This window comes from Carassius carassius, chromosome 18 (assembly GCF_963082965.1).
Source record: "Carassius carassius chromosome 18, fCarCar2.1, whole genome shotgun sequence".
Classification (NCBI taxonomy): Eukaryota; Metazoa; Chordata; class Actinopteri; order Cypriniformes; family Cyprinidae; genus Carassius; species Carassius carassius.
Window position 1 is genome coordinate 24,827,725 of NC_081772.1, and position 20,787 is coordinate 24,848,511.

The following is a 20,787-nucleotide window of genomic DNA, read 5'->3' on the forward strand; positions in this document are numbered from 1 at the left end:
AAATTAAAAAAAGAATTGGATCCACTGAACCAATTAGCAATTTAATATGGGCAATGAGAGCGCCCGAAGGCATGAAACAGCTTTCAGATTATCTGTCCTTATTGACAAGCTGTAATGGGACAGCTCGTCATTTATGTGGAAACATAGGAATGGGTCAACGAATAGTCTATTAGTAAAGCTTACTAGTTTTTGTCTTACATTTTAAGCTTGATATTTAAGTGGTAGTGCGAGAGCGCTACAGCCATACATGTTCATATTTAACAATTGTCACATCTCATGTTGTTTATTTGACACCAGACGTGTTCAAAATCTGCATTCTGTTCCATTTTATTTTTCTCCACCTAGCTAGCCTTAAATGCAAAGCTTGCTAATAAATGTGTGCAATTGGGGTTGAACCCAGCCTTATATCACGGGGTGAGAATTACTTAAGACGAATCGGTTCAAACAATCCACTGACTAGTTGATTTTGTAACTACCTTGTTTTGCACTTCCCTAACGAATGAAAATGAAAGGACAGGTAAAAGATTTCGACGACAACATAAAAGGACTTGGTGTTTCGCAAGCAGTGACTAATGTATGCGTCCATCGAGCGGGTAAGACACAGTAGACAACGGCAAGGCTGTGCTTGATTTGATGAGCTGTTGATGAGAGCAGCCTGGATCCCTGTAGAGGCTTCAGAGAGAAAACGAGCACGAGACACACACACACAGCCGAGTTAGGCCTCGATCTATCCTTCACTTCCTCCCCGAAGAGCAACTTCAGCCAATGGCGTCGCAGATTCCCATCCCCCCTTACATCCCCTGCCAACGGCTCAACCTATCAGAGCGCTCTCTCGTCTGCCTCATCAGCACGGCCCTGGCGCCTCTCTCCCCTCCCTCAGTTTCCATCCCCTACGTGCTCGTTCTAATTATGGAGAACAAGTTGTGGAGCACGGAGAGAGGGAGTGGAATCAAAGGAGCACGGGAAGACAGAGTGGAGTGAACGAGAGGAGCGTCGGAATGGTGGGGGAGAGGGCCGCATTGACAGGATACAGATCAGCCTGCAGGGCTCGGGGATAAACAACGATTCTTTCAAGCTCTCAGTAAATTAGAGCGCTGCAGAACGGCGGTGAGAGTGAGTCGGCCGAGTCTGTCTCACTGCAGCTGTGTTATTGCGGGAAAGACACAATCCTCCCCTTACAGGCAGATTGTGACAAGAGGACAGGCAAAAACGAATGAAGGGGTAGACAGCAGGACTAAAATGAGAGGGGGTAAAGCAAGAGGGGATAGAAAGAGAGCTGCTTTTTTGAGTGGAAATGATCAAACCAAGCAGAGATCAGTGATACAGCAGAAGCCTTTGTGAATCCCCAAAGCCTAGCTGCCTACGTAGGCAGAATTTTAAGGCATCAGTCAGGCCCCCAATACAAAGTCTGTTCCAAAAAGTGGATATTTCTTTTGGAAAAATCAAAGACAGCTTCACGTGTATCCTTTGTGAAGAACTCAATCAAAGAATGTACTGCGTCAAGCTCAGTTTAAAACAACAAACTGTCCAGGATGGCAGACAAAGCGAGAAAAAGGTTTATTATACATAATGTGTTGTTTTTAGCTTAATCAAACCCTGTTGGAAAAAAAAACAGCTTTAAAGTCTGCGTGAACCTGAAGTTACTACTGACTTTATTTCAATATGGTGACGTAGGGGTGGGCGATATAAACTAAAATTCATATCACAATATTTTACACTGTCCAGGCTATATCGATATTATATTGCGATAAGACCTGATGTCATCAATGTTGTAAACATTTGTGCTGCTTAATATTTTTGAGTAAACTATTTTTTCACGATTGTCTTAGTTATGAATATTTGAAATTGTTCTTCATGTCAGGGCGCTGGAGTCCGTCAGAAATAGAACAGGTCATCAGTTTATGGTCATGGATTTGTCATGTCACGTTGCACCGCATCCACAGCAGAGAACATCACTCGGTTCTATCAAAATTAATATTTTGTGTTCAATTATTTACTTATCAAGCAAGTGGCTGCATGATGAGCGGGAAAATTATGCACGGTGGTCTTTATCACCCTGCTGAGGTTTATTTTGCAAAATAATATGCTTACTCTACACTATACCTCAGCCTACACTAGCGCCCCCCAGTTTGGGAACCACTGGAGAAGGCGATTTGTGCTCTATTCATTTGGTCTGTTAGGATGCTCTTAAGTGTTTGATTACTAATGCCTGTGTAGGAAGGTGTTGCACACAAGAGGACAAAAATGTTCAGCCTTGACTCTTTATCGTAATTTGTGTTCAAATTTGCAAAGCGCACCAAACTGAACAAAACTATATAAATGCACAATTTGAATTCATGAATATATAACACTATCCACGGTATAGAAAAATCCATATCATGGAACAACATAAAACCATTTATCACTTTCATACCGATTTAGCACCCACCCCTATGGTGACCTATTACCAACCGAAACTGAATATTGAAAAGAGGGCGGGGTTTTATTTTTAAGCTCCTCCTCTCATCCCTCACTCGCAGAAAACTAGCGTTTGCAGGGGCGTGGTTAAGCATATTCTGTCCAAGCCATCAAACTGACATCATCAGAAAAGGAATGCCATTCAAGAGTGGAAGCAAATGATCAGATTTTGATTATAGATTACCAAAACAATCTTTTTTTTCAGACACTTGTCAGCTGGTGAGTTTAGAAGAATAAACCCATCTTATACCATCCCATTCGTGTGAGAAACACAATCTCAATGACACAAGTTCCTGTCCATGTAAAATGTACCATAACTGTCACCTATGAGCTTAGATTGGATGCTGCCATAGAAGACAGCTCACCAGGTTTTAGAACAAACCTTTTCCTTTTTTTTCTTCAACCCAGATTCAGTCGTGCTCTGCCTCCCTCTTATTTATGGTTCTGAATATTCAGCTTCTGAAAGCTGTGCTGAGCTCTCATCTGTCTTTCCAGCTTTTTCTCATTAACCGCTCTAAGGTCTCCACTCCGACTCTCAAATAAACATTAGTTGGCTAGACTGGTTGCAATTCAAGGAGGCACATCACTGGTCTTAAAAAAGCTCACGAATAAAGGAAAAGAGAGATGAAAACACACCCAGAGTGTACACTGTTTCTGTTTATTCTGCTTAGATTCAAAGAAATGAGGAGAAAAGGTGGATTGAGGCCAAGAATTAGGTCTTCCATCATATATCAACCTGGAATCTTTTTTGCTTTCTGGGACTTGTCTATAATCTGTGATTCTGATTGGCTGACATACGTTCTAAGGTGTTAATTTTCTACATCTGCACACCAATTAAGTATTCCATAAACACATAGGAGTCACATTATTTCATTGCTGACCTCTTCTGATCAAGCCATCCAAGACAGATGTTAGCACCAGGAGTAAAAAGGACTATGCGGATACTTAAATGTTAAGGAGATGAGTTTACTACGCAAAACGTCCACTGGAGCCATTCTTTGAGACAAAAAACTGTATTTCTGTGGTAGAAATAAAAAGAAGCCCGCAAGCATTTTATAGGATGATAAATTATTAAGGTCCTGTGAGGAACATGACAACAACAAGGATCCTTAAAAAAAAAAGCAGTTATTTTTTTTATTTTATATTTTTTTACAATCCTGGGCATTTACTGCTGGTGGTGGACCATTTTCTTCACATGCGCAATCACAGCAAGGCAGCGGGATAAAAGCCATCAGCTGAACAAGTAGGGCTGGGTGAAAAACATCAATATCTCAATATTGATAGATTATTATTTTTATGGAACGATCTCAATTCTTAAATCGATAAGTGTAGCCTTTTTTGAGTTAATGGACGGAACAATGAAGGACACTTCCCATCCAATAAATCGCAATAAGCATTGTGCTTTGTTGCTTTTAATATGAAACAAAGTCTCAGGTTTCAATTTATGTCCATTGTATTGCAGTATTCAAATAATAAATGCCATTTTGGCGCTGTTTAATGTGGAGTGACAGATTGCTGTATCGCCTCAGTTCAACAGATGCTGCAGCGCGAGGCGCACATGAACCGCTCATCTCCTCCACATTAAAACCAGTTTCAGGACATAATAATCATGACTAAACATCCAAAGGTAAGTCAAAAGATAGAGTACAACTTTATAATCTGAATCCTTTCCCATGTAATCGCTCAATCAGTGTTTCAGCCGTGCAAATATGTCAATATAAAGTCTTGTAAATGTAACGTCACATTTATCTCAGAAACAAACATATTCGGTGACCATAAACTCATTAGTCAGATAGAAAAATAAACTGTTGAGAGGGGTATTTTGCTAAATATATGCACCATATAACATATTCATTATAATTTTTATTGTTCTTACGTTTAATTTATATTTGAATAAATCCATTAAAAAAAAAGATGAGAGCCACCATTTAATTTTTTATATAAAAAAACGAATTGAAGTTGAAATATTATTATGCAATTGTAACATTATTATTTTAAAAACTTCATTGTGTAATTTGAACAGTATTAACTGTTTTAACCTTCAATATTATAGTAATGTAGTACTCATTTATATTTTACAGCATTAGTTGTAATAATAAAAGGTGAACGTGAATAGTAGTCATTTTATTTTGCAATAACGATATATTGTACATTATTGTATATTGTATATTATTATTTTTTAAATAATAAAAATAAAAGTTTAGATGTCCAATGGTATCAGTACAAATCTAAGGGTGTATTCACACCAGGAAAGTCCGCTAGTTCACTTGCTTTGGTCCGGACCAAATACAAAGTTGATTTTTTCACTGCTTTTTTGCAAGTGAACCAAATATTGTAAACAAAACTACAGATGTGCTAAGTTCATCCATTCATGATACTCTAATTACGTCTGCACATGTGACCTTAGCATCATAGCAAAAGATCCGCACCAAAGTTGCAAACGTTACTGAGTTAACCTCAGTAATGCACCTGGTCAACCCTCTCCATTGCGAGTAAATAACTCACATATATGACTAAATCTTCACTCTGGGTGACGCCAGTGTGTGTGAGAGAGGCTTATTGCAAGTTTAGCATAGATATATTTTCACTCACTAAACACTAATGCGCAAAGAGCAATCTCATTGGTTGGCGCATATCTATGATCATCCATTTCAGCAAATCAGTTCGAGCGAGTGCTGACAACGTGATTAATATTCATGAGCCCAGCAGCTCATCAATCCTAGTGCATTGTATATTGTTAGTATAGTAGCAGAATTAGTAGTAGTACTATCTTTTAAGAATAATTACTATTATTTATTACTAACCTTTTCCCTTTTTTTTTTTTACAGAAACCTGAATGACCAACAAAACACCAGTCCTAAGGTTTAGGGTAAAATAGTGTATGTAAAATAGTAATACTAAACTAAAACATTTTCTTGCCAATGGCGATTATATTGCCAAGGTGTGTGTAGAGGTTTGTGAGTGATTTTAGCCTTTAATCTAACAGATTTTCGATTCAAAAGTCAAAAGCCACCCGACTCGTCTGTGACCTTCAGTACACCAGCTGTGATGGTGAACACAGGAGCAAACCTGTGATCCCTTGATTCTATAAGCTAGAGAAGAGCATCATCTATCATCCTTGAGAGCTTTTTCTAAACCCAACTCCTCCAACAGAAAAGGCAAAAAAGTAGGAAGAGTTGACTAGGAGAGACCAAAAGGAGTCTAATTACGTCTGCAAGGTCCAGCACATGTTTATTTGATTCGTCTTTTAAAGGAAGTGCTTGATTAAATAAATAGAGGCCAGGAAGCGCATTTCAAATTCTCTTTAATGGAAGATGATGAAAAAGCCCACGGCTCGAGGCAGAGTGCGCAAAACCCACCACGAGAGAAACGCAGGCCATCAATCTCGCTCTCGCTCATACGCATTTCACCTCTTAATGTTTTCCCCAACTGCAGTGCACTGAAGATCTGAACGCAAGCAGAGAGAAACTCTGAAAGCGTCAGGTAAAAAGGGATAAACTGTACAGAGATTCCCGCCAGCCCATAATACCCAAGGCACGTAAAAGAGGGTTAAAAAAATAAAGCAGAACACCAAAGCAATATTTGTTCTGAAAGATGACACAGGGGGAGACATGAATAAAATGTATGTGTGAGTGTGTGAGACAAAGCCATTTACGATTACAGCAACACAAAGGCTGCCAAAGAAACAGCGTTTTACCCTTCACAGAGGTGAGCGTTGAGCAAACTGCAGGTGACAGAAGCTTTGATACGCAGAAAAACAGCACTGAGGTTGTTCCTATAACCTCCCTCTCTCCAACACAAAAGATAAGCCAGCTGTGATGAACTCTTACAGATGTGTAATCCTTTTCGGCAGCTGACACACTTCATCATGCTAACAGAGAGGCTATGTGTTCATCAGTGTTTCCAATCCTTTCAAATAAAATCAGTAGGGCTGGGATAAACTATTATTTTTTTTAACGATTAATCTAGCGATTATTTTTTCAATGCATCGCCAAAATAAAAAAAAGATCAATGCAGAAAAACCCCTGGATTGGTTATATAACGTTGGACAGAATGTTGATCCGGCCATCGCGTATATTCAGGGCACATAAGGTAAATGTTTTGCAAACGTTTTTTAGACAAATAAAAACAGGTCGACTAATCGATGCGCATATTTTGCGTCTACGTATTTTTTGCGTCTACTTCATCGATGACCACGACGCGTTGTCCCAGCCCTAAAAATCAGTTTTGACCAATCCTTTTTTAACCAATATTCATATATCAACAGTATTCACAGGTAAAGTTGTAAATTCTACTTCTTGTTACAAGTATGGAAGAACCATCACTTCTAACACAAAAGACTGCTTTTTAAGTTATCTTCCTGATGTATCCAAATTCCTTAGCATATCCAAAACCTCAGAACAACTTGATGATGTAACAGAAACTATGGACTCTCTCTTTTCTAGCACTTTAAATAAAGTTGCTCCTTTACGCTTAAGGAAGGTTAAGGAAAACAGTTTGACACCATGGTATAATGAGCATACTCGCACCCTAAAGAGAGCAGCCCGAGAAATGGAGCGCAGCTGGAGGAAAACAAAACTAGAGGTATTTCGTATTGCTTGGTGGGAAAGTAACATATCCTACAGAAAAGCATTAAAAACTGCTAGATCGGATTACTTTTCTTCTCTTTTAGAAGAAAACAAACATAACCCCAGGTATTTATTCAATACAGTGGCTAAATTAACGAAAAATAAAGCCTCAACAAGTGTTGACATTTCCCAACACCACAGCAGTAATGACTTTATGAACTACTTTACTTCTAAAATCGATACTATTAGAGATAAAATTGCAACCATTCAGCCATCAGCTACAGTATCACATCAGACAGTGCACTATAGACCCCCTGAGGAACAGTTCCACTCATTCTCTACTATAGGAGAGGAAGAATTGTATAAACTTGTTAAATCATCTAAACCAACAACATGTATGTTAGACCCTATACCATCTAAGCTCCTGAAAGAGGTGCTTCCAGAAGTCATAGATCCTCTTCTGACTATTATTAATTCCTCATTGTCATTAGGACATGTCCCCAAAACCTTCAAACTGGCTGTTATTAAGCCTCTCATCAAAAAACCACAACTTGACCCCAAAGAACTAGTTAATTATAGACCAATCTCGAATCTCCCTTTTCTGTCCAAGATACTAGAAAAGTTGGTATCCACACAATTATATTCCTTCTTAGAGAAAAATGGTATATGTGAGGATTTCCAGTCAGGATTTAGACCGTATCATAGTACTGAGACTGCTCTTCTTAGAGTTACAAATTATCTGCTCTTATCATCTGATCGTGGGTGTATCTCTCTATTAGTTTTATTGGATCTTAGTGCTGCGTTTGACACAATTGACCACAACATTCTTTTGCATAGACTTGAATACTTTGTTGGCATCAGTGGAAGTGCATTAGCATGGTTTAAATCGTACTTATATGACCGCCATCAGTTCGTAGCAGTGAATGAAGGTGTATCCTATCGATCACAAGTGCAGTATGGAGTACCTCAAGGCTCAGTACTAGGGCCGCTACTCTTCACGCTTTATATGTTACCCTTGGGAGATATCATCAGGAAACATGGTGTTAGCTTTCACTGTTATGCTGATGATACTCAGCTCTATAGTTCTTCGCAGCCCGGTGAAACACACCAATTTGAAAAACTAATGGATTGCATAGTCGATATAAAAAACTGGATGACGAGTAATTTCTTACTGCTAAATTCTGAAAAAACAGAGGTGTTAATTATAGGACCTAAAAACTCTGCTTGTAATAACCTAGAACACTGTCTAAGACTTGATGGTTGCTCTGTCAATTCTTCATCATCAGTTAGGAACCTAGGTGTGCTACTTGATCGCAATCTTTCCTTAGAAAGCCACGTTTCTAGCATTTGTAAAACTGCATTTTTCCATCTCAAAAATATATCTAAATTACGGCCTATGCTCTCAATGTCAAATCCAGAAATGTTAATCCATGCATTTATGACCTCAAGGTTAGATTATTGTAATGCTTTATTGGGTGGTTGTTCTGCACGCTTAGTAAACAAACTACAGCTAGTCCAAAATGCAGCAGCAAGAGTTCTTACTAGAACCCGGAAGTATGACCATATTAGCCCGGTCCTGTCAACACTGCACTGGCTCCCTATCAAGCATCGCATAGATTTTAAAATATTGCTTATTACTTATAAAGCCCTGAATGGTTTAGCACCTCAGTATTTGAATGAGCTCCTTTTACATTATAATCCTCTACGTAAATTTTATGCATTGTTTGGATAATTGCTTGACCTTTTTTTAATTTAGCAGATGGTTTTATCCAAAGAAGTGAACATCAAAAGCAACTGGTTGTTTTTAAGTAACATTCCAGCAACTTCACAGAATAATAATGCCGCAATAACATCTTATATTATATTATATTATATAATATATATTATATTATAAAAAATATAAATGTATTAAATTATTCAAATTAAAATATAATGATCCTTTAAATACTGTGTCTAAAAGCAGGAAACAATAGCATAAAACTGCTTCTAATTTTAAACTTCAGACCAGCAATGAATTGTTGATTACCGTATTTTTCGGACTATAAGTCGCACCTGAGTATAAGTCGCATCAGTCCAAAAATACGTCATGATGAGGAAAAAAACATATATAAGTCGCACTGGACTAGAAGTCACATTTATTTAGAACCAAGAGAAAACATTACCGTCTACAGCCACGAGAGGGCGCTATATGTCTTCAGTGTAGTACTGAGCAGCATAGAGCGCCCTCTCGTGGCTGGAGAAGGTAATGTTTTCTCTTGGTTCATTTCTCTTCGTTCATGTCAAATTAATTTTGATAAATAAGTCGCACCTGATTATAAGTCGCAGGATCAGCCAAACTATGAAAAAAACTGCGACTTATAGTCCGGAAAATACGGTAACTGCCTTCTGCAGAATACAAAACATATTTTGAAAAATGTAAGTTACCAACCAGTTTTATAATCATTGACTTTGTATGGACAAAAAACTCTACATTTCTCAACTCAAAATATCTTCTTTTATGTTCCATATTAAACAAAAGAAAGTCATGAGTGCAAGTAAATGAAGACAAAATTTTCATTTCTGGGTTGAACCTGATTATGCACTAAAGATTACGCAAATCAATTAAGTAGATTTGATCATAAATTCCTTCTGCAATATTTCTCATCTATTTTTGCAAGTTTACTTGAACTCCTGAAGCTGTTTGTTTAACAACTTCAAACACTGCAGTCTTAATTTGTGTCTTTTTGTTTTCTTTGTTCATTATTAATTCAATGCTTGAAAGAAAAACATAATTGACTAATATTTCATTAACTCTTAAAATGACAAAGTGAGATGCTTGCTATTAATAAATGCTTTGAATGTAGAAAACTGTGCTATGCTTTCAATTTATGGATAATCTCTTCTTCCACTCTCAGAACTGATCAGACACAGTGTCAAGGATGTTAAATCAATCTGGCAGGACAGGATGTGAAGTAAATGGTTAACAAGACACCTTTGATGACCGAAAGTGTGAAGAAGACTGAGAAGTTGCCATAAATCCAGACACAAAACACCACTGAGAAGAAAAATGACAGCTCACAGACAAATCTGAAAGGTCGAACCATCAAGAGCTTCTACTGGCTCAGAAGCACCCAAACAAGGTCAGCTCATCAGCAGGGGTCTGCGCTGCCATACAAATCAACAAAGCGGATGAAGTTCACCATCAGGAGGATCTTTTGCAGGGTCTTCATAAACCACAAATGCATGAAAATAGAAAACAAAGGAGGAAACCGCAGCTACATCATGTACAAATGATTCAGGAGTTTCTGGACATGTTTACCCCAGCAGCAGTGCCGCAATGCGATAGTGCCATCACAATTAATATCATCAAAGACAGGACTCTCACAGCCATTCACGACTCGTGTGACGTTGCACAATGAGTGGAAGGGTAAAGACTGACAGAAGACTGTGTATAAATTCTGCACGATATCCTGCATTGTTTGACAGTTAGTTCTGTTTCTCGATTTGAGCTGTTCTTATGAGTTCTCATATTTAGTACAACAGACTTTTCACTGTCTGTATTGCTCCACCTGTCTGTGTTTGCAGTATTCTAGACAGGCTTTCAGCCTCAAGTTAGTTGTTAGTGCAAGCAATATTGATATTCAAGTGAGTCATTGAATCTTTCACTCAACCAGTTTGTTCAAACTGATTTAAGGACAAAATAAGTGACTGCCTTTATTGTTGTTTCACTGAATTATTCGCTCAACAAATTCATTCAAAAATACTGTTTCATTCAGGAACACATCTGCATTATCTTACTGTTCATTGATACTATAAACACAATATCACAAAAAAACTAAAAATGTGTTGTTTAATTTGATGGGCGCTTTAACATGCATGCTGCACAAACTACACCGTACAATGACATGTGAGACGTTTTTACATTTCTGGATGTGGCACACATTTTCAAGGCTGTTTCCCCATTTCAAAGGGTACTTTATAAGAGAGGCTAAAAGCTCCAGATCTCCAAGGGCAAATGTAGCCACATTGAAGGCCACTTCAACTTACAATATCATACCTTTTAAAATGTTTACTTAAAAAAAAATTCAAAGACCTTCTGCAGTCAGGAAGCATGACAACGGATTATGTCGTGCAACGCTCACACTGTTTTTGGTGCCAGCAAGGTGGATTACTTTATGCTTACATAAATAAAGAGACAAATTGCCAAATGTGCTTAAAAACACGTCAGATTTCATGGGGATTCCACAATTAGGAGCACGACCAGGTGTAGAAGACCAAAGGGCAAATTTCCTCCAGCATCTGACACATGGAGCTCTAAAATGTTCTCCAAAACACGTGCATGTAATTTTTTTTCTTATTGCCATCACACTGTTTAGCAAACATTTGTTTAACAGTTTGCCATTTTCCAAACAAAGCAGAGGTGGACTTCTTTTGTAAATTGAGGTTGTGAAGGATACAAGTACAGCCTAGACTGAAAAATATATTCTCTGTGGTCTTGGGTCACATCTAATTTCCAACTCATGTTTTCTAAAGCTTTTTCCACTATATTTTTTTATTTTTTATTTCATTTGTGTAGTTCAGGCTACATGAACATCTGTGTTTCTTTGTCCTTTTCTTCCATTGATCTGGTGTAGTAATTTACTGTGTGAGAAACACTGAGATAATTATCCAAACGCACACACAGAGCAGACTGGCCGTTCATTCTGCTGTTATTCTCTTTGTCCTTGGCTGAGAGTTCACTGGGCCATTGTGTCAGACACATCTAAAAATAGGTCTGCTGGCATGATACCAGCAGCTGCCTGGGGCTTTTAAACAACATTACCTCAGTCGTCAAACCCCTGCGGGAAACCCATCATGACAGCACCAGAGACTGCAGTTCCACTTGTTTAAATACCCATGCAGCATCATCTGACTCTCTGCTCACTGGAAACATAAGAGCTTTATGAGGGCAGCAGGGCTGAATGACTAGTTTTAGGAAATGGATGGTAACTGGAATTCCTTTAGCAATCTGGAAACCCTTATAAATCATTTGATCCTTGAGAATATTTTGATGGATCAGTGAAGAAAGACAACATCACACTGTAAGGCAGGGGTCACCGACTGACGTTCTGAAGCCTTTTGACATTAGGGCTGTGTATTGCCAAGAAACTGGCGATGCGATACGTATCACGATTAGGGCTGGGCGATATATTGAATATTAGCGATAATATCGGAATAATTTTGACAACGATGTGCATACCTCGTTTGTGCAGACGACAGGAACTGGCACGGCATCTTTCTTCAGAAAAAGATGATCTGCAAAACCGTATTGCACTAGTCCCCAATCCAAACAAAACTTTACGGTATGAAATGTTACTTGCAAACATTTTTTCCGTGTGTTTTGTAGGACACCGAAACGAAAACAACACTTTTGTGTTGTTGCACTAAACAAAGGCACAAACACGATACATGTTTCTTAAACACAACAACAAGTGACACGACTGCTGTTTTCCAATACATAAATACTGGGATAGCTCAAACAAATCACGGCGCAGTTATTGGATTAGACGAGTCCTTTGTCATGTATAATGTTACATTGCTCATGAATAATGGGAGCTCAACCACGCAGCCAATGAGCTCTCAAATGACTCGGGTTTACATCACATGCCTTGAACGTAACTTTTTAAACTGGATAAACTAAATGGTCCCAAAAAGCGCAAAAATGACCAGTTTCCACTTTCTAACATATTTTGTGACAGCTATTACTGTTTTAAGCAATGTGCAACATGTATATATCTGTTAACATCAAACGTTATGAAGCGAAGAGAATACTTTTTGTATGCAATGAAAACAAAAATAATGACTTTATTCAACAATTTGTCTCCTCTGTGTCTCTCCACATCACTGTTATATTATATATCCATTATGTATCACTGTTATATATCACCATATTGCATTCGCAGCCAATGAGCTTGCTGCTTTACATTTAAATGGCTGATTAGAGTTCCTGTAAAACCCTCCATCTTCCCCAGTGCCACCTGTATTGATCTGCTATGGGTTATTATTAGGTATGTTACTTGTGCAGCAGCAGTATGGCTTAAATTATCACAGCACCGTATCGGCGTATGTGGTGGCAGTAGCAATAATCGACAACAACCTCAATAACCAACAGCAGCAGTAATTCAGCAGCTTAGCAGATCTATTCCGCCAAGACCAATACACTGTCATATCGATTACCATACGGTTTCTAAAATCTCAGACCAATTTTGGACTGTAATGTCTCACCGGAAGGCTGGACGGGCGGTCCTGCTGAGTAAGACCCATGTCATCGTGGTTTGATTTTCCAGACTGGCCCCTGCTGACATATCCCTCCTGCAGAGTCTCCTATGGAGAAAAGAGAGAAAAACTGATGAGAAAATGAATAAATTCATGCAGCCACTGAAGGGCTCACACCGCCCGGATAGTAGTGTCATGGTACTGTACATTAGCAGTCCTTGATCCACACAGAATAAGGTATTTAGACAGTTGCAGACAGCATGATGACACCAGCCCATAATTTAGTTTCAACCACAAACTGTGATTCACGCAAGAAGAATAGCTGTTCACGCAGAAATGCTGAGGCATGTCTCATGGCTGAAACGCAGACTGTGCACTGATATAAAATTAAGCAATCTGAAAATTTGAAAAAATATAGGAAAAACAGTAATATTGTGAAATATTATTACAATTTAAAACAACTACTTCTATTTTAAGAAATGTTTTAACTTCAGGCAGTCATTACTCCAGTTGTCAGTGTCACATGATCCTTAAGAAATCATTCTAGTAAACTGACTTGGTGCTCAAGAAACATTATTGTGGCGAGTGGGGCGGGGCCGAGGGACGTGGGAACAAGGAGTGAGGCCGGCAATGATTGGGCAAATCAGTGACACCTGCGACCCACTGCCAGTCTCGAGTCCCACGCAGGAGATGGAAGGATATAAAACTGGAGCGACGACAGTGAAGGACGAGAGAGGACCAGGCCTGGGCTTTTAGTTGTGTTTTGGTTTATATTTTTGCGCATCAGTCGTCCGTGAGGGGCTGGTGCGCTGTTTTGTGTTTGTTTTGTAATTAAAGTTTCATTTTGATTGTCAAAAAATATATATATAAACCAAAACACAACTAAAAGCCCAGGCCTGGTCCTCTCTCGTCCTTCACTGTCGTCGCTCCAGTTTTATATCCTTCCATCTCCTGCGTGGGACTCGAGACTGGCAGTGGGTCGCAGGTGTCACTGATTTGCCCAATCATTGCCGGCCTCACTCCTTGTTCCCACGTCCCTCGGCCCCGCCCCACTCGCCACAATTATCAATGTTAAAAACGATTTACTTAATATGCTGCATTGTGGAAACGATTATACATTTTATTTTCTTGATTAATATAAAGTTCAATGAACAGCATTTATTTTAAACTGACATTTTTTGGTAACATTATAAATGTCTTTCTGAGGGCTTTCCTCTAGATGTTTTTTTTATTTCATTTGTGGAGTTCAGGCTACACTGACATCTCTGTTTATTTGTACTTTTCTTCCACCGACAGTTGTAGTACTTTACTGTGTTTCACTGTTAATTTAGATCAATTTATTGCATTCTTGTTGAATAAAAGTATTTTTTTTTTATTGTACTTTTGAATGGTAGTGTATCATGTTTCTACAAAACTGTTGTTAATATTGATAATAAGAGCTTTGCTATCACAGGAATACATTACATCTTACATTACAACTGTGTGTGTGTGTGTGTGTGTGTGTGTGTGTGTGTATTAAAAGACTTCTTTTAAAAACAAAGGCAGTTTTTGACCCTTTTAAAGCCTACAGCAGTCTGGCCCCAATATCCCAATAACATTGTGGGTATCAAGCCAAAAGAAAATTAATTACAGAATCTTTTCTGTAATAGTGGATACTTGACTTCCCCAGCAAACACACTTCAGAAAAGAAAGTGGGCTAGGAAAAAAGGGGTTGAAAGTGTGCCAACTAAGGTCGCCCTGCCCCCAATTCACTCCCTGCTCATTCAACAGTGGGGAAAAAAAAAGGGAGGGAGGGAGGGCATTCCCGAGCCAGACGGAGCCATATGTGTGTGTGTGTGTGTGTGTTGACTCTGGGTCACGGCCAGGCCACACACACAGACGGCTGTCGGGCCATTACATCACCGCTCAGGCATGTGCTGATTCAGAACCGTAACAGCTGCTCCGCTGCGATAACAGACAGCGAGACCTCCGAGATTCACAGCGTCACAGGAAAACTATGTGATATCTCCTGTGTGACACATGCCTTTCCTCATAAATACTCCAAATTCACTTTCACTAGGCCGTTTATAGTGCCATCACAACAACAAAGGTTTGATTAAACAAAAATAAATTATTTTGCTAAATAAAACACGTATGCATAAATTGTTAAAAATAAGATACAAGGGGCCGTACAAGCCATAATTCATTCTGGCACTCTCACACACATGTAACCTTTTCACGATGATAATATTTATTTATTCATTTATTTAATTATGTACGTATGTGAAAGGAGAATGTAAGTGTGTGAGAGTGCCAAATTATGAATTCTGGCTTGTAAAGCCCCTCATAAAAAGACCTATATCACGTTTACAAAATATAGAGTGACATTTTATTTCATGCAGACTTTATTTCTATTTCTTTATTTCCTGCACTTGCATATAATAAAATAACATATAAATAAAATACAATTTTAACTCAAGGTTGTGTTATAATGTGAAAATAATCACTCTTGTGTGCTCTTCCTAAAAATATCCTTTCAGTTATGACAATATTCATAATTAACTAAAAATGAGAAGATGAAGAGTAAAAAATAATGTTTATTAGTGTTTTCTCTTTTGTGTTTCTCTCTCTCTCTCTCTATTTCTGTTTACGGATGTTTGATAGGCTTACAGAATAAAAACATAAAAAACATCAATGGAGTAGCTCCGACTGCCTTATTGCGTTTATTTTTTCATATAATTCAAGTTTTCTCTAAACCGAGGGTCTGTGTTGAACGAGACGTGTTTACACATGGTGTGTCTAGATGAAAACGTCGCTTTAAGAAGACAAATGCATCGGAGACTCATAAAACATCAAATCCATCTCTTTATGGTTTTTGGAGTCCCTTGTGGCTCCACGGTTTCAGCACAATGATTAACGGATCGTTCTTTGAGCTACAGATAAAATGAATAACCTCCCTTCAGTGTGATTAATGCTCTATTGTAACGGCTTGTCTGAAATTGCATCATCTCTGTGCAGTTTCGATGCTTAGCCGTCGCATGAGGGACATATCGTCTTTTTAAAGACAACATGAAACCAAAATTGACAGTATTTACTTTGTTAAGAAACGTCCCTGCTCCCTGGTCTTATTGTGTCTGATTCATCAGTGTATGTTACTGTAAAGAAAAAAAAAGGTCATTTTCATCAACTGTCATTAAAACATAATGGCTTTCTCTCTCCCAGAAATGACTCTTTTTATGCTGATTGCCACCAAGGTCATGTGGGAAGAGAACAATAAAATTACTCCGTAATATCATAGCCAGCTAACAGTGATCAATTCAAATCCCAAACTGGTCTACCAGTAATTGTGAACACGGTTTTCATTTTGTCTTAACCTCACATGCGAAAACAAAATCTCGCCTGGAAACCTGAATTCATAAATGGTTAGCCAGCACATGTACTAATTGGTGTTTAGATCAGGTTTGTGTTGAAGGACCGCCAACAAAGCATTATTCACATGATAAAATACAATATTCATTCTCTTAAATTGTCAACAAGTCTAAATATCAACATTGTCACATATGTCTGAAGTATTGAAGTTAATCAGGTTAAACTAGAGCTTTTTAATGCAACTCTGTCAATATTTCATTCCGACCATTACTCCCGGTCAGAGACTTCTGTAAATATTTAGTTGATATGTACAGTTTAATGGTGCGACACAAAAAAACTTAGTAGTGTGTAAGTTCCAACTTAATGTGCCTTTATGTCAAAATAAAACTAAGTTGTATGCACAGCTGGTGCAACCGGCCCCAGATGTCTACAAGTGCACTGCAGCAAAAAGTTTGCTCAACTTCTGGCTACAAGATGGAGCGCTACTTCTGCAAACCTTTGCGTTTTTCCTGCATGCCCTTGCAACACCCCAATAAAATCAATGGACTGGCAGAAATCCCTGGCATAAACTCCAGGATGGAAGCATCCTAGTACTGCCCCCTATTACCAAAGACGACTGTGACAGTTCTCTCCCACTGTTTTTAAATGTATGCAACTAAAAGTGAATTTAAATTAAATTAATTTAAATTAATTTCGAATTTAAATAAAATGAATTTAGCTTGGTTTGGGTCCGTTTTGTGATGGAAGACTTGAGAATTTCAATTGCCAAATTGAGAATTTGTATTTGCCAGAATTTGCCAGTTTTTTTTAATTAAATTACACTTTGATATTATAAAATGATTAATAAAATATCTGTTTGGAAAGCAGTTATAGAGTTGGTTCATTTGCTAGCTGGCAGAATAGCTTTGGATGTTTATAATTCATTATATGGTCTCTACTCTCGTTTACCATTCATCGTATTTTGTCAAGCCCAGTTCTGCTTTCTTTTGCATTAAAAATTTCAACGAGCAACGGTAAATGTGACCACAGCTTAAAAAGAATGTGCTTTCCCATCATCAGTGGATAACAGCTTGTGAAATTAGTATGCAAATTGCAAATTCAAAGTTCTGCCTGAAGAAAAAGCCCTGAAAATATAGCGAGTCCAAAAGTCTGGGACCACTAGGGAAAAAGCTTCTGTATTGCATGCTTTTCCAATTGAATACAAATTTCCCCATTACAAATTATGTTTTCAGTGTAACGATTTGAGTAAAATGTTAAATTCAAAATATGAATGTCTTTTCCCTTTATGCTTCAATGACATCAGCATGAACATCCTCAGTTCACATGATCAGTGTCACAAATCTTCTCATTTGATTAGCATAGAATAATATTTATTTCTTCAAGTTAAGTAACTTTTTTTTTTCGTTAAAATGAAAATTCTAAAAGTTTCTCAGTGTTCTCTCAGACATTTAGAACCCACTGTAACTCCCACTTGCTGCAGTGTTTCTCCTCCCCACTATCACTCCTGAAGCAACGGCACAGAGGAAGAAAATGAAACCGTTTTTCTCAATCAGCCTCAGTGTCATATAAGACAAAATGAAAATAATGCCTTTAAGGTCCAGGGAATCAACAGAGAGTATGATAGCAATATGAGGCGCATGGCAGTGCTGTCCTCACTGATATTACACACACACCCCTGAGACATCTGCTCAAGGCCTGTTTCTTATTACTGCTTTCTCCAAACTATTTGAGTGTGTGCAGCAGCCTTTTAAGAACAAGCCGTATGCAACAGAAAAAAAGACCAGAGAAAAGCTGTGTTTCTCTAGATCTTCAACCATGTGCGATAGTAAAAGGGGCGGAGCTAATTGCTGTATTTTGCAGACTTGAGGAAATTTTAAATGCACTTCATTTTTTTATTACTACTTTAAAAATCTCATTCTTGCCGCAATGCTGAAAAATTGCATCCTCATTTTACATTACAAAAACTTATTTACATATATATTTATATATAGTAGTAAGGGTTGTACTGCCCTTATGTTAGTATTCATTTAAAAAAAAGAAGAAAAAAAAAGTGGAAGTTTTTTTTTTTTTTTTTTTACATTACAGTAAAGAGAATTTGGGGCTGAAAATAAATTGCCATGAAAATAATGCCAAAATGCAAACCAGATTAATTGTCCTAAAAGATTCAACTTTCTTTATGCAAAAATCTCTCTCTCTCTCTCTTTAGTTTTAGTTTTTACATTAATATAAAAAAAATGCTCTAAACAAATACAAGATATAATGTTTTTGTTATGTAAAATAATTTGTTATGTAAAATAATTTGTTTATCATATATCATTTTAAGACATGAGCAGACTTGTACTCAAATAATTAACATTACTTATGGAAGTAAAATAATGACTTATGTCTTTGAAACAAAAAAGCATGCTGAATAGCACTATCTGAAAAAATAATGCATTGAATTAACAGTTCTTGCATTTTAATGCCTTGTATTTCCAGGGCTTGCATTGTTAGGTCCTGAAATGTAGTATAGTTGTTCGTTTAAGCTGTGAATATTTCAATTAAAAATATTTCACACACTTTTTCATAATAAAAAAATCAATAATTCATATTCACGTTCCAGAATTCACTTCCAAAATATTAAATCGGTTAAAAAATACGATGTATAATATTCAACAGGCAAATTTCGGTCCATTTTATTTCACTTTCCAAATTCGCTTCCACAAATTCAGTGGTTAAAATTCGGCAGATAATTCGCCCTTTCACATCCGGGAGCTGCAGGAATAGCAGTAGAGCACAGAGGCATGATCTCTATCTACTGTCAGTCGCTCACCAGCAGGTGGTGCAAGCGGCTGTTAAATAAGGCCAAAGCAACAGGTGGATTAAGTAATACAGTTACAAAAACTGATCTGCAGAAATTAAGCAAGCGCTAAGTAGAAGTTTTGATTATCGGGGCATTTGGAAAAGCTGATTGTGCGTATGTTTATTTCAACCTCTTTTCTGTTACCAAGTAAGCAGCATTCGAAGGAGATTATTATGGTGTTTTACCCAACGCTGAATTACAGAACTAACATTACATCTAAGGAAGACATATATTGCTTTCGGTTGTTTAGTTTGCCTAACTTTGTGTCATGGCTTGTGAGTCGCTGTGCTGTAGGCTAATACTGGAGATCCCCTCACGTCACATTCCAGGATTCCCCAATGACGAGTAATGCTTCTCAGTCAAATAATACTGTGATATAAGACCTCAGATCTCAGAATACATTTTATTGATGATTATGCAAACTATATAGACAGTTAAGCAGATGTAAAATATGAACGAACGCTCAAGGTTTCACGCGGTTTCCCTCAGAAATCTGTTAAAGAAAAGAAAACACGTGGCTCAGCGCACTAACAGTGACAGCGATTTAAAGACAAACTCACATCTTACTGATGATGCAAACTATATACAGACAGATGTGGATATGAACGCAAGTTACGGAACAAGAAAAAGTGCATGTTATATATATAAACTAATTTAATTTATTTAAAAAATAATTAATTAATGAATAAGGGGCAATTCACATATCGCGCCTAATAACGCGTGGAAAAGGCTATGTGCGCCGCTTTCTCCTTTTTTCCAAAGTGCTCGGGCAGAAGGGCTCCTGAGGCTAAGCAACAATGACGCGTTCTCTCCATGAAGACGCGGAAATTTCAGCAAAGGATAAATGGATTTGCAGCACAAAAAAATCGCTTTCAGTAGCTCTGCTACTAAATTTATTTCAAAATGGCAATCCATTCAAAGGAGATTATAATGGTGTTTTACCCAACACTGAATTACAGAACTAACATTACATCTAAGGAAGACACATATTGCTTTCGGTTGTTTGCCTAACTTTGTGTCATGGCTTGTGCGTCGCTGTGCTGTAATACTGGGGATCCCCTCACGTCACACTCCAGGATTCCCCAATGACGAGTAACGCTTCTCAGTCAATTAATACTGTGATATAAGACCTCAGATCTCAGAATAGATTTTATTGAGGATTATGCAAACTATATACAGGCAAGCAAATGGGATCAAAAAGAATCCAATGCGCTGCATTTTCTTTATAATTGATTTCCATTACCACTGGTCTATAAAGTCGACAGTCACACAAAGATATCAAGACCATGATTAGTTTTAACAATATGCAACCAATTTATATTAACATAAAAAAAATGA

The 20,787-nt window shown here is 37.8% G+C and overlaps 1 protein-coding gene across 4 annotated transcripts in view; it reads right to left on the reverse strand.

Moving 5' to 3' along the window:
• LOC132092735 (AT-rich interactive domain-containing protein 1B-like) overlaps positions 1-20,787 on the reverse strand; it is a 76,006-nt gene that overhangs the window by 36,484 nt on the left and 18,735 nt on the right. For all 4 annotated transcript variants that reach the window (XM_059499099.1, XM_059499098.1, XM_059499101.1 and 1 more), the window contains exon 4: positions 13,269-13,367. In XM_059499099.1, the coding sequence (XP_059355082.1) occupies positions 13,269-13,367 (99 nt within the window). The remainder of the gene's footprint in view (positions 1-13,268; positions 13,368-20,787) is intronic.